The 13,747-nt window shown below is 47.2% G+C and overlaps 4 protein-coding genes across 4 annotated transcripts; 2 read left to right on the top strand and 2 right to left on the bottom strand.

The window, feature by feature from the left end:
* Window positions 1-415: 415 nt before the first annotated feature.
* Window positions 416-6,237, top strand: N7508_008987 (putative DEAD/DEAH box helicase; the record flags this gene model as incomplete). Its single annotated transcript, XM_058467050.1, has 4 exons — window positions 416-441; window positions 507-1,227; window positions 1,281-3,106; window positions 3,156-6,237. The coding sequence occupies 4 exons, from the start codon at window positions 416-418 to the stop codon at window positions 6,235-6,237; spliced, it is 5,655 nt and encodes a 1,884-aa protein (XP_058314896.1).
* Window positions 6,238-6,925: 688 nt separating this feature from the next.
* N7508_008988 (uncharacterized protein) lies at window positions 6,926-8,058 on the bottom strand (the record flags this gene model as incomplete). The annotated part of the gene is made up of 2 exons (XM_058467051.1): window positions 6,926-7,396; window positions 7,456-8,058. 2 exons carry the CDS (start codon window positions 8,056-8,058, stop codon window positions 6,926-6,928), a joined length of 1,074 nt encoding a protein of 357 aa, XP_058314897.1.
* Window positions 8,059-8,961: 903 nt separating this feature from the next.
* On the top strand, window positions 8,962-9,641 carry N7508_008989 (cupin domain-containing protein; the record flags this gene model as incomplete). Its single annotated transcript, XM_058467052.1, has 2 exons — window positions 8,962-9,459; window positions 9,525-9,641. 2 exons carry the CDS (start codon window positions 8,962-8,964, stop codon window positions 9,639-9,641), a joined length of 615 nt encoding a protein of 204 aa, XP_058314898.1.
* Window positions 9,642-9,968: 327 nt separating this feature from the next.
* exg1 (glucan 1,3-beta-glucosidase) lies at window positions 9,969-11,345 on the bottom strand (the record flags this gene model as incomplete). The annotated part of the gene is made up of 3 exons (XM_058467053.1): window positions 9,969-10,759; window positions 10,811-11,190; window positions 11,266-11,345. The coding sequence occupies 3 exons, from the start codon at window positions 11,343-11,345 to the stop codon at window positions 9,969-9,971; spliced, it is 1,251 nt and encodes a 416-aa protein (XP_058314899.1).
* Between the last annotated feature and the right edge of the window lie 2,402 nt (window positions 11,346-13,747).

A 13,747-nucleotide genomic window follows, 5' to 3' on the forward strand; every position in this document is an offset into this window, starting at 1 on the left:
TACTTCATGTAGTCCATTCCCCTAGAGTTTTTGGTTATGCGGTTAGCCAGTCGCTCCTTCCTTCCAAAAGATAGATATAATTAACTTAAATAGAAGGAAACGCTCTTTAGTCAGACTTTAGTTGTTTGACGCACCCGACTAAAAAGCAAACATCTTCCTGACAACTCACTGATGACCACATTTCACCCCTGCTAGCTTCGCATCACCTCTGCATCCTCATCCATGAAGCCCCTCTTTCCCACTGTCATTTCCATTTTTTCTATCCTCCACAGATATCAAATATCCTATAGTCCACCCAACTCCAGTTTTCGCGGATCAAGGTGTCCTTCGACACGCCGTTCAGATTCATCGACTGACTTTTATCTCAGTAACCACAGGCAGCAGAAGAGTTCTGCCCAAGTGCGAAGACGACGTGATGGATCATAGAAGACTTTCCCGGTGGTACGTACCAGCTAACAACATCATGATCCCATCTCCAAGCCTTACTAACACAATCTGGAATAAAGGTACAATACCCTGCCCTCACGGATCGTGGATCTTGTTGGGGATTTCGCGGGAGATGAGCTCTTCGTCATTGAAGGGGACTCACTTCTGCTGCACTGCTTTTCGAACGACAAACTCGACTTCTTCAAAGGATTTCAACCGCTACATGCTACTTACCTTGTGGAGAAGCTGATGCAAAAGCTCCAACATCGCAAGTGTGTTTTTCACATTGTGTTTTTTGCCCGAAACTATCGATGTTGCATTCCAGCAACAGCCCCAAGCGGTATTCATGACAGATATCTGCTTGCCCGAGAAGCTATAATCCAACACCTCGTCTCGGTTTCACGTCAATCCTCATCTTTCTTTGCCGCACACAGATTTGATAGTTTTTATTCCGATGGATTCACAGACTACTTTACAAAGTCAGGGGCTTATCTATTTATGTGCCACGATGGGGCATTTGCTCGCAGTGAAGAAGACGAAATTGGCGAGGACGACAGCGACGAAGAAGATAGCAACGATAACGACAGCGACAAGAACGACAGCGAAGAGGAAGACAGTAGAGATGCTAACGAGAGCGGAAATGAGACTGCTACCATATCTAGAAATTGTCACCATCAAGCCTCACAAATCTGTTCACATGAAGTGACTTCAAAGATCAAACTGCGCATGATGATCCGATGGCTCATTGCCCATGGGCACAACATCGCTCTCATCAATAACCTTGTGTTTCGAGATACCAAGGTTTGCTCTCATAGCCACTGGTAACTAAATGGCTAAACACTAATGAGATCCAGGCCATGGTGATGGTTATTGAAGGCTCACGCAAGAGAATGAAGCAGACGAACTCTCCATTGGTTTCCCAGAAAGCCTCTCCTATCCCAGAGAGACAAACCCATCTAGATGCAGCTTTTGAGTCACCCGTGAAAAAGGAGATACCTCCGAACGACCCCAAAATGGAACACCAACACATCGTTGCTGTACCCGACTTGGAGCCGGGAAGCCACGACAATAAAGAAATACCCTCCGTTAATACCATTGACCGAGAAATGCTCGAGAAAGTGATTTGTACAAAGTCAGAGTTGACACAGAGCCAATGTCTCATGGTTGTGGCCCTGTGTATTATGTTACGGGATGCCGATGCTCATGTTTCTGTCAGGCCTATCGAAGCTCAATCCATGATTTTACATCTCGTACTTCTACAAAATATCAAGCTAACTGACAGAGCAATTCGAAATGCTAGCCAGAGATGCGTGCCTTTCTTCGATGACTTTTTGAGAACGGCGAGTGCTTTGCTCTCTTCGGTCTCTTGGGAGGCAACAGTGGCTAAGCATAACTCAATCTGCGATCTTTCGGACTTCGTGGATGAACGACTGTTCTTTGAAACCTGGATGATGATGAACTCGCTTGGCGCTAAGAAAGCCATCTCGCCTCTCGTGGAACGGCAATACAACACTCTCGCATCTTTGGTAGACTGTTTTTGTGGCACCACGTTGAATTGTATGTCAACAGAAACGCTGCAAGCCAATACTGAATCCACTGCTTCTTCGGGATCGATTGCCCTTGCGACAGTACTTCCATTTGAGGACCCTGTATTCAATGCTCACCTGCAGCCCGTCCGGCTATTGGTTGACAAGTCTTTCGACTCGAGTGATGAGCCTGGAATTGCTCGAACCTTCAAAGATCATACCCACTGGCATAGCTCTAGAACACTTGACCGAAAAGCGAAAATGACTTTACCGCCCAAGGTAGTGAGGCGGGGTTTAAGAAAGAATCAGTTCTTTATGGCAGAAATGATGGACTATGCGGAGAGTCTTTCAGGTTCTGCAGGATTGTTGAAACCAGAGACAGTGGTTGTTGAAGCCCCCAGCACCTTACAGCAAACGTCTAATTTGAAAAAAAGCCATGGTGCCAGATACTCACCTTCTCTGAAATCAAAAAAGTGCAAACCCAGTTCTGGCACTCCGAGCATCAGAGAGGTGGCAGCTGCAACCATTCGCCAAAAACAAGATAGAGATGCACAGAGCCATAGACAGAGATGGAAGAATAAGCAGCAGGAATTTGGACAGATTGCTGATCTGCCGAGTCGCTTTTTGAGAGTCAACGAGTACCTGTACAGTTTGCCCGATGCCACCCGCCAGACATTGGCCGCTGAAGTCCTCATGTATGCACTCGATACACTAGTCAGACTTATAATTGCCGAATTCAAGGGCAAACACGGAAACGAACATATCTCAATAGCAACAAGAGCTTGGGAAATCATCGCACGGCTCACAAAGCTGAAGCAGGGTGTCTCTGCTGAGATTGTCACTCATGTTGGGGCAGTGTGCAAACTATTTCAGCTCCCACTTCCCCATCTCCAGGTCCAAAACCAAGATTCACTCAGCTTTGTGGTGTCTAAACCATCGAACCTGTTTTCTGATGTCAGTGTAGGGATGTCCCCGGCCGAATTTCAGCTTTTGTATGGAGGCCCTTTCATGGACCGAGGCATGGACTCACTTCCAGACATCCGGACACCAGACTTTGAACCAGATCGCTGGCAGCGTGATGTTCTGGATCAAATTGACGCTAAGAAGAGTGTCCTTGTGGTGGCTCCTACTAGTGCAGGAAAGACATTCATATCGTGGGTTTCGGATCGGCTTCACCAAATTGAAATGACTAACATGAATTAGTTTCTATGCAATGAGACAGATACTGAAAGAGGATAATGAAGGTATTCTGGTCTATGTCGCTCCCACAAAGGCGCTGGTCAATCAAATTGCGGCCGAAGTACAGGCTCGATTTTCAAAATCGTATCCTTCCAAAACAAGTGGAAAGTCAGTGTGGGCCATTCATACAAGGGATTATCGCATCAATGAACCCATGGGCTGTCAGATTTTGGTCACTGTTCCACACATTCTTCAAATAATGTTGCTCGCGCCGTCGAATGCGAATGCATGGACTCCGCGCATTAAACGAATCATCTTCGACGAGATCCACTGCATAGGTCAGGCAAACGATGGCGTTGTCTGGGAGCAACTTCTACTTCTGGCCCCATGCCCCATTATCGCCCTTTCAGCGACCGTCGGTAATCCGCAGGAATTCTACAGCTGGCTCCATCGTGCGCAAGGCACAAATGGATTTGACCTGAAGATCATACAACATAAGCAGCGATACTCAGATCTGCGCAAATACGTCTACCGTCCTCGGAATTTCATGTTCACGGGGTTTTCAAAATGTCAAAGCTTGCCACGCCTTGGTCTGGATGAGGCAGAAGATATGGAGTTTGTGCACCCCGTCACCAGTCTGCTGGATCGCTCGAGAGGAATGCCGGAGGATCTTGATCTTGAACCGCGCGACTGTCTGACGCTATGGAAGGCAATGAGAGACGTACAGACAAATTATTTCCCTGTTCATCATTCTCTTGACCCTTCTGTTATATTCTTGAATATCATCATTCAAAAGAAGCACGTCCTTGAATGGCAAAAGAAGCTCAAAGCTTTGTTGGGGGAGTGGATGAAAGACCCGAATTCTCCATTTGAGCTTCTCTTATACCGGCTGGGCCAGAAGGATAGTCAACCATCGGAGGCAGGTGTTGACCTGCTGCATAACCCTCCTGGACTGCCTCATACTTTTTGCAGAGATGACCCGGGGCTTTTGGACACAACTCTGCCCTTGATTTTCTCACTTCACTCTCAAGGCGCTCTCCCTGCTCTTTTCTTCAATTATGACCGAGCGCAATGTGAAGACATATGTCACAATCTTTTAAACCAGTTGCAGTACTCAGAGAATGAATGGAAGGATAACAGTTTGACTTGGAAGACAAAGATTGAAAAATGGAACAAGTGGAAATTTTCAAAAGAGCAGGCTGACAAGAAGACTTCCAAATCGATGAAGAAGAAATCAAATGGAGATGACCAATGGTCTCGGGAAGATCAAATTAGGGAGTCAGCATCAGCAGAGCACAGTCACTTCGAATCTTTTGATCCAGAGAGGCCCGTGGATGGTTTCCATTTGGCCAATTACAAGATGCTGCCGTCGGAATTCCCCAGCTACGTCCGTGAGCTAAGGAGACTCGAAACTCAAGAATGGTTGATTGAAGCTCTCGAGCGAGGTATTGGTGTTCACCACGCCGGCATGAACCGCAAATACCGCTATGTTTGTGAAATTCTCTTCCGAAGAGGTTTCCTACGTGTTGTCATTGCCACTGGTACTTTGGCCTTGGGCATCAACATGCCGTGTAAAACGGTTGTGTTTTCTGGGGATTCCATCTTCTTGACAGCCCTAAACTTCCGCCAAGCTGCTGGAAGAGCTGGACGCCGCGGATTTGATTTGTTAGGAAATGTTGTATTCCAACTTGTCCCTACTTCGAAAGTGAAACGGCTCATCAGCTCGCGACTTCCAGACCTCAACGGGCACTTTCCAATTACAACAAGCCTGGTTTTGCGACTCTTCATCTTGCTGCAAGGTTCGAACAGATCTGCTTCTGCTGTCAGATCGATAAATTCCTTGCTGTCAGCCCCGCGAATTTACCTTGGTGGCCCCGAAATGAAAGAAACCGTGCTTCACCACCTCCGGTTCTCGATTGAGTATCTGCGACGGAACGGCCTCCTTGATAGAAATGGGTCACCTTTGAATTTTGCCGGCATTATCTCCCACTTGTATCATACCGAAACTGCCAGCTTCGCTTTCCATGCTCTTCTTCGTGCCGGATACTTTCACAGATTGTGTAAGAACCTAAGTACAGACACCAAAGGCACACTACGCAATTTGATGTTAGTTATGTCTCATCTCTTTGGCCGACATCCACTTCGTCTGTCTACTCTCGAGTCATACAAGTCTAGCGAAAAGAAAGCATCATCGATTGTCGTCCTTCCACCTTTGCCCAAGCGTGCAGCTGCCGTATTGGCTGCGCATAATGACCAAGTTCTCAAGATCTACACTGGTTATGTGACCAGCTTTATCAATCAACATGTCAAAGGGGAAGATTGTCAGTTACCATTCAGTGGCATCAAATGTGGCGGGGATCAATCGGCCGCAGTACTCGGTTTGTCAAAGGCAAATCGCATTACCACTATGGTCACATCTCCATTCTTTGCTCTCTCTGGACATGAAGACAATTGGAATTCCATTTCAGACCTCTGTGAGACAGTTCGCAGCGGTGTTTGGCTCGAAGAATCCGTCATTCCCTACCTCTGTGCATCCGGCCCAGAATATTCCACTCCACTGAATGCATATCTGCTCGACTTTTTCAAACACGGAAGCGTCCGTCAGCTGGAGACTGCAAACCACATCCGACGAGGAGACATCTGGTTTGCATTAAATGACTTTTCTTTGATATTAGCCACAATAAATACCAGCTTGGAGAACTTTATCAGTCCTCGGGGCAACATGGATACAGACATGCTTAATGTTGTTGGTGGAGGAGACGCACATGAGATGTCGGTGGACGGTCAATATTTTGATGAAGAAACCTCTAAACAGCAGGAGACGGAACGTCAGCAGCCAGGTGAGACTGAGCGCGAGGAGGCAGAGCCTCGGGTTCCCATCGCGAAATACAAAGCAAAAGCTACAGTTGAAAATTGGGAAGAAGAGATGGATGAAGATTCTGAGGATAGCCAGATCAAACATCGCTCCCCCAGGTCGTTAAAAAAGGAGGCTAAACCAAAGGCCCAGAAGGAGGAGATTTCGGACAAGTCAATGGTTCTGGTTGCCCGAGGGTTCCGGATGCTTCAAGATGAGTTCGACAGGAAGTTCAGGGAGATGTGGGCTTGATGCTGCATCATCCATAATTCAGTTTTGTTTGTATCTTCATCTTGTTATGTCAAGCGAATATCTAGATTGTTAGCAAATGCAAGAAGTACTGTATGTTAAGCATGAAATCATCTATTTTGATAGAATAGGATAGCACCCACAAAACAAAAAGAACCAAGACACAAAGCAGCTTTAACATAATAAGGGATACACTGGAGCATATTTCTCGTCCTGAATGGAGGCTGTCAGACTTTCAGTCCCTAAAAATTGTCAGCATCCATCTATTACGGTCAGAATCGTAACGGAAACAGACCTTTATTCTTCAATTCGATATTAACAACAGGACTCAACCCAAGTCCTCGTCGAACATGAGAAAGATAGGTGGCGCACTCATGATATGAGCAGTAATATCATGATCTGGAAGATTAGACTTCAACTCATTCATTTTTGATCGCCCATTCATAAATCCAATAGACTCCTCCAATATCCCACGTTTCACATTCGCAGAAAAGTTTTTGCCCGTAATCTCTGGGGACGAATTGAGAATATCATTCATGGAGTATGACTCACAAGGCGCTTCAGGAATTTTCAAAGCCTCTACATTCCGAAAAACATGAACATCAAAATGATTTTCACTCCCAATGGTGGATTTCGAAGTTATTCCGGATTTCGGCCTGTCTTCTGATTTCCGACAGTCGGCAACAAGCGTCTAGAAAGGACCACATTTTATGTCGTGGGACTCGTGCTTCACTCGGCCAACACCCCGGTACAGGTCAGGTCCTATTTCCACAGAACTGCGTCGGGAGAACCCTGCATGGAGGAGGTTTAACTGGACCAGACATATTGAATGGACTCCCCGATATGCAGTCATGAGGATAGCGCAATCGTACTCTCCCATTCCATCCATAAGCTTGGTAAAGTCTTTTTCAGTGTAGGAATGACTCGCGGAGTATTCCTGTCCGAACATTCGCTTATAGTCATCGTCATTTAATGCATCGTAGAACCCGCTAACTGTGGTGAAGCTGCTGATAACCTCGAGTCTGTCGGGGACCTTCGGGCCTGTCATATCCGGCCCCCAGCTGGCCATCATAAAGTGAGAGCAGATATCCAGCAGGTGGTAGCCGCTGTGAGAAATCTTTCCATATCCATCCTTGAAGGTGTGGTAGTCCTGCTCCACAATCTATATAAGGTCTCATGTTAGCTGATAATGGATATTGGTTGAGGAGTGGCAGGAGATACCTCTTTTGGCATACGCCAATTACCATCACAGTGACTGGAAGAAATACTCGTGATAGGACACCCAGCAAGCGTTTGGATCTGTCGAATTTTATCCGTCACGAAGTCATAAAGTGGATGGTATCTTCTGTGACACTGAATGAGGAAGCAGGTCTGCTTCCGGCTCTGAAGTTCGTCGTATGCATTCTGTAACTCTTCATAGTCTTCGGCAATACCTTTAGCCGCAGTTATGCTGGTGCACGCATGTTTTCGAGCCGTTATGGGCTTGTCCATAATCACATTCAACCCCTGTTCCATGGCCCATAGTCCATAGGCTTTGTGGGCCACTGGCTCAGTGCTGATAATAACACAGTCTATGGTCAAACGATGTATCATCCAATCCAGTTCAAATTGTACTCTCGGGGGCATTTTTGTCTCGAAAAGAGGTACAAACAGAAACTCCAGGTGGGGGTACAACGGCCGTAGATGCTCGTTTCCATAAACTTCAACGATGGCCACAAGTTTGGCTCGGCCTTTCCCGTCTAACTGTTGTAGATGGGGTATGTAGGTCTTTTGGGCAAAGAGACCTGCTCCGACGAGCAGATATCTCGGTGTTTTAATTGTCATTGATGCGGCGAACTGGTTCTCTCTATGCGAATGCCTTTGATGGGGAATACGGTTAGCTCGAGTGTTCCACGAATCGGGGTCATACAGCAGTACCTTTCTCGTCTGTGTCCATGAACAATTTGATTTGAGGGTGGGTGAGAAGTTCCTCGCCTTTTATGTTCTTCAAACCCATGAGCATCTACAAATGACATGTCGCCCTCGGTTGGCAGACGCGTTTCAGAACTAAAATTTTCCGAAGTATATCATCCTCTGCCTTGCTGGTCATATCTGGCGATCGATGGAATCGATCCAATTAAACTCATTCATTTCTAGTTTGTCACGAAGCTCCTGGTATCCTACCTAACCTCTCGATTAACTTTCGAATAAGTCTTTGCTAGGCAACCCTTCTCCAAGTAACGTTACACAATATTTGTTCCTATGCATTGAAATCAACCTATGAAAAAAACACGTCTGAAGTATACGCCATCGCATTCCGGTTATATCGTAACGATAACCGGACATGGACACATTAAGGCGAATGTAAATACCACTGGTGGTTGCACGACATATAGATACGTCAACAACGACTCCGAATGGTCATGGATTTGAAAACCAGCATAACTACTTTGGAGATGATTGGCCGTTGGCAATAATCTGCAAAGTGAAATTCGTTACCGACAAATGCACATCGCTCGAAAGAGAAGAGGGTCAGTGTCCCGGTATAGCCGCAGACATCCGAATCTCACCCCATGATCGATCTATGTATATCCACCCCATAACATCATAACTCCACGATTTGTTTTTTCTTAAAAACTGGGTCATTTCTACGGAATCAGTATTCGAGTCAATATTCCGCCACGAAAGCTTTCTCGAAATCGTTCTCTACAGCCTCAACCCTCCCATAACCACCTCCCCAATCCCAAAATGGACATATCCATAGAAGAAATCAACACTCGGTACCGAGACCCGGTGACCAAAGCCGCGGGCCAAGTCCCGGAGAACAAAACCACCCTAGCGACCATCGACACTTTAAAATTAACCCGACATATTGAGGGGGGCTACTTCGTCGAAACAGACCGGGACAAGAGCCTCACGACCAATGCCGCTGGCGAAGAGCGGTCCATGTCGACTAGTATCTTCTACTTCATCACACCGAACACTCCGATCGGGGCATTCCATCGTAATGCAAGTCGTACCGTGCACACGCTACACCAGGGACGGGGTATCTATATTATTTTGGTTCCTCTGGGGCCTAATGGCAGTTTTGAGGATTTCCGGATTGAGACATTTGTAGTTGGGCATGATATCGGGAATAGGGAGCGGTTGCAGTGGATTGTTGAGGGGGGTTGTTATAAGGCTAGCTTCTTGGTTCCTCGGGAGAATGAAAAGTTGGATGATAGTTCTGGGTTGCTTATTAGTGAGGTGAGTTCTCCCTATCTCTGATAGTACTGGCGTTTGTTGTTTGTTTGTAAACTAATGAGAAATAGACTGTTGTTCCCGGGTTTGATTACAGAGATCATGATTTCCTCACCACTGAGAATTTTGAGTCTTGGGTTAGTCCGGAATTGTTTCAGCAGCTGCGGTGGCTAGTCAGAAAAGAGTAGACCGCATGAGCCTCTGAGGGCCATGGTGGTATGCCGTCACGTCTATCCGCAGATTGGTCTACAATAAGCATTGCCAAAAACCTCATACTGAACCAAAAATAATAATCATTTGATAATGGTCACAATCGGCCCTGTGTAGCAGGTCCGAGAAAAGAAAGTCACATACACCGTAACTCCAAAAAAGACACGAGAGTCCAACTCTCTTTCACACGCAATCCCAGCAACCAATTTGTAAACAGAGAAAACTCCTACCAAGCAATGGTCAGAAGCATGCTTTATGCTTAGGTCCAAAAAGAATATAGCAAAAAGGTACAAAAGGTAGAGCATTTAGCACTGGCCGGGGAAGGCACGGCTGGTGACGGGGTTGGGGAAGACACCGGCACCGATCTGCTTCTGCATGTCCCACTCGGGGGCACCCTCGGTCTTCCAGGTCCAGTAGAGCCAGCCGGTACCGTGCTCATAGGCATCGAGTTGACCCTCAATGAAGCGACGGATGTTGTTCCGGTCATCATCAGACAGTGTCTCAATGGATCCAACAGACTTGCCATCACAGCTGCCAACAGCCTTGCTTCCGGGGTAGGTACCGTCATATCGGGCGCCAACGCCCTTTCCGTTGAGGTACTTGGCACAATCAGTCATGGCACCGGTCCATTCACCGACGATAGTCCACTTGTCGGAGGTCTGGACGTGGTCCTTGGAGAAGCCGCAGACATTCTCGACGTGGGCATTGATGTCCATGGAGAGAAGACCGCTGTCAAACACCTCGTAGTGGTGCGTGTCCATCATCACATACCACACACCAGTGGACTCGCTCATGAAGCCGTTCCATGACTCGGTGGGCATGAAGCCGTCGTGGAGGACAACAGTGGTGTCCTGGCTGGTCTTGCGGGCAGCACCCCACGAGTCGTAGTAGTACTGCTTGAGACCATCTTGGTTGACGCCTCCAGGGACGTTGGGCTCGTTCAACGCCTCGATAGCGGTGACGACATCTCCATCGTTGCCATAGCGGGCGGCCAGAGCTTCAAGGGCATCCTTGGTGTCGTTAACAGTGTTACCCTGTTGCCATTGGATTGCACCTCGCTTGCCGCTGTTGTCGAACCCGTTCTGGGAGCCGGGCGCTGTGACTCTGGTTAGCGATGACTATGCTGACGGGATATCGAAACACGTACCACCGTGCAGGTCGACAATGACCTTAAGGCCAGCAGCGCGGGCCCAGCCGACAGCTTGGTCGAGGTACTCCAGTTGACCATCGACGTACTGATCTCCGTCGAGATGCTTCAGAGCCCAGTAACCAACGGGGATTCTGACGTGGTTCATGCCAGTTGAGGCAATCTGGTTGAAGTCATCAGCAGTGATGAAGCTGCTCCAGTGCTGCGCCAGAAGAGACCGGCACTGGTCTGCGCCAACAGTCTCACAGAGAGACCACTCATCAACGGCGGCATCACCAGCTGCATCGAAGATAGATGGAGTGATCCATGGCTCCAGCACCAGCCAGCCACCAAGGTTGACACCGCGAACCTTGTCGTTTCTGTAGTCAAAGTTGAGGCTCCTATATATCAGAGTAAGTAAATATAGTGGGAAGGACCTGTCACAAGCTGTGAAGGTAAAAGCAAGTGTCACTTACACTGTAGGTGTGGCTTGCGCCAAGGCCGCCAAAAATGACAGGCCGAGCACCGCTTTCTTCTGCGAGGTCTTGGATGGCATACTGAAAATTCTAAACTTAGTTAGGCCCCAAAGTCAGGAGGTTGGGCTTCGGGAATGAGGAATGAAAGATTTGTGTCAAATGGCATGGAGATCGGCTGCTATAAGTAAACCTGAGTGGATTGATGGCTGAACAGGTAGCCGAATGCAGGCAAACAAGAGGTTACTTGGGCGAGAACGGAAGCCCCCACGAGGATTGAAGCAAAAGTAACATACCTGTGCTGGAGATCCTTCCTATAGCAGGTCTGAATCAAGCTGCTCGGTCGAGCTGGGGAATGTGGATGTGCTGAAAGCGGCGGGTTGTAGATCAGGTCGTCTGGGGTCCGGGGTTAATAAAGGCACAAAGGCCTTCTTCGACGGGTAAGGGTCACAATGGATGCTCACTCCGGTTAGACAGTGGGGTCTATGACAGACAATTTCTGATGCCACACAAAAGTTCTACGGTCACAGAAAATATGGGTCAGGCCTGAACAAACAGTTCGGGATCACAAAGGGGACTGAGATAGGCAAGGAGAAGTGAGACAAGAGACTAACGCTGATTTGAAAGCGGCAGTTTCGTTGATGTCGTCGTCATTATGTGGTCTGGAAAGCGCGACCCGATATCTGGGGAAGTTATCCTTCATCTTCAACACAATTTTCGATTTTTCCCCAGCCAAGCCATTGTGATCTCGACTAGACAATTTCAATTTAGACCAGACGAATCTCCCTTTTGCATAAGCAAATCGTTGAACTCATACAGAAAAAAGAGCAAAGCTGCTTGCAGTGATCTCACATTCCAGTCGGCACATGGTTCTCCGTGGAATGTCTTGGCATTGACCTCCGGCTCAACGAGTTTAAGTTTGCGTGGTTTAGTATAGCTGCAATGGGTTAAAGCCATCGCAAGTAAGACCTAAAAGCCTTGTGGTCACGAAGCCGACCGGCTCATCTTGAGTATGCAATGTTGGAAAGGCTAGATCTATACACCGAAGCATAGAGATAATAAGTTAATCTGCGACAATGCCTTTTGGAGAGACTCTGCAGCATTCCGCACTGCGAAGATCTAGAATTCGATGTCACTGACGGCAAATCATCGGCCTTGGGTGTACCCGTGAGGTGTGAGGTATGGGACGTATAGCCAAGAAGTGTCAAATGCTCTTCTTCCGTTCCCGGCCACAAGCGCATTGTTCCCCGCCAATTGACGATGCCGTGAAGATCAAGGTTGTGGCGTGCACCGTACTCCGCTTCGTATATCCAGCCTATAGGTCACAGTTACACCCTCATCATAAAGGTGGTATCATCCAAGGGTCAGGACCCAGCAATCCATGGCAATCTGCTCGGTACATCGACGACTCGGGTAGAAATATGGGTCCCCGTGTGGTACTTTGATTCTATTCAACTTTTTTGTGTCATTCCTGTAACCCTAGGGTGTCTTATCGTAGAGTATGAAAGAATGTGAAGATTATCGGAATGTTCATCACGTTTCACGATTGTTCACCGTGGTGGTCCGAGCGCCCGACGGGTCAATGAAAGGGCAAGTAGATGCGGACTGTTGTTCTAGTACAGTTAGAATTTGAATTCAATTGGGAAAAGAAACAGCAAGTCCATAGCCATCCTTGCTATTTTGAGACGATGGAACGATCTGTTTCGAACAAGCAGGGGAAATTACACAGCGAAGCCTCCTCATGACATATCTTTATGCATTAGACTGGCGCTCTCGGCGCTGACGACTCACCATCCGGAATTACTCTGCTCAAATGTAGCTGAAACTTTCATAAGCAAAAAATCTCGAGGAAATTAACCGAGAAGACTTGGAAAGGCTAACACGGTGGTCGACGTCGTCGAAAGGAGCTTTGACCTCCCGTCAGCGACAAATTGCCCGAGTCAAGTGCAATATTTAGTTCCAAAGTAATATGTTCATCTAAACTCCCCACTAACAGGAGAATCATATGTAATGATAAACAACACCAAACATGTTCAATCATATTGTCAAGAATCGCTTCTTTGGTACCGCAGTTGAACTTTGATGGGATTGATGCAAGATGTATAGAATATAGGAAAGCGAGGCTAGTAACTACTTCGGCAAAAAGGACAATGAGCTCTGCCACGTAATCATATATGCAGGTACACCGGTGATTAACGCTGAACCATTTCATTAGCTGCTCTCTTGTTCAAGGCTATCGTCGTTACATACAGAAGTGCACAAGCGTGCCTCTGCCCGGGCGCAAAGGGATTCGGATGACATAACGGTATGGTAATATTACCAACAGAGTACACGCTACTTAGGCATTTGGTCGCCAGGTTACCAGCATTCTGACAATACTAATACGGGATCGGATCATCGCTCAGTTTTAGGGAGTACGCAAAACATAAATTATGCACATCATCTGTGAATAATGAAAGCAAAAATGTTAAAGCGACGTCGGACT

Source organism: Penicillium antarcticum (assembly GCF_028974205.1).
Source record: "Penicillium antarcticum strain IBT 31339 chromosome Unknown utg000009l_segment0_segment0, whole genome shotgun sequence".
Lineage (NCBI taxonomy): Eukaryota > Fungi > Ascomycota > Eurotiomycetes > Eurotiales > Aspergillaceae > Penicillium > Penicillium antarcticum.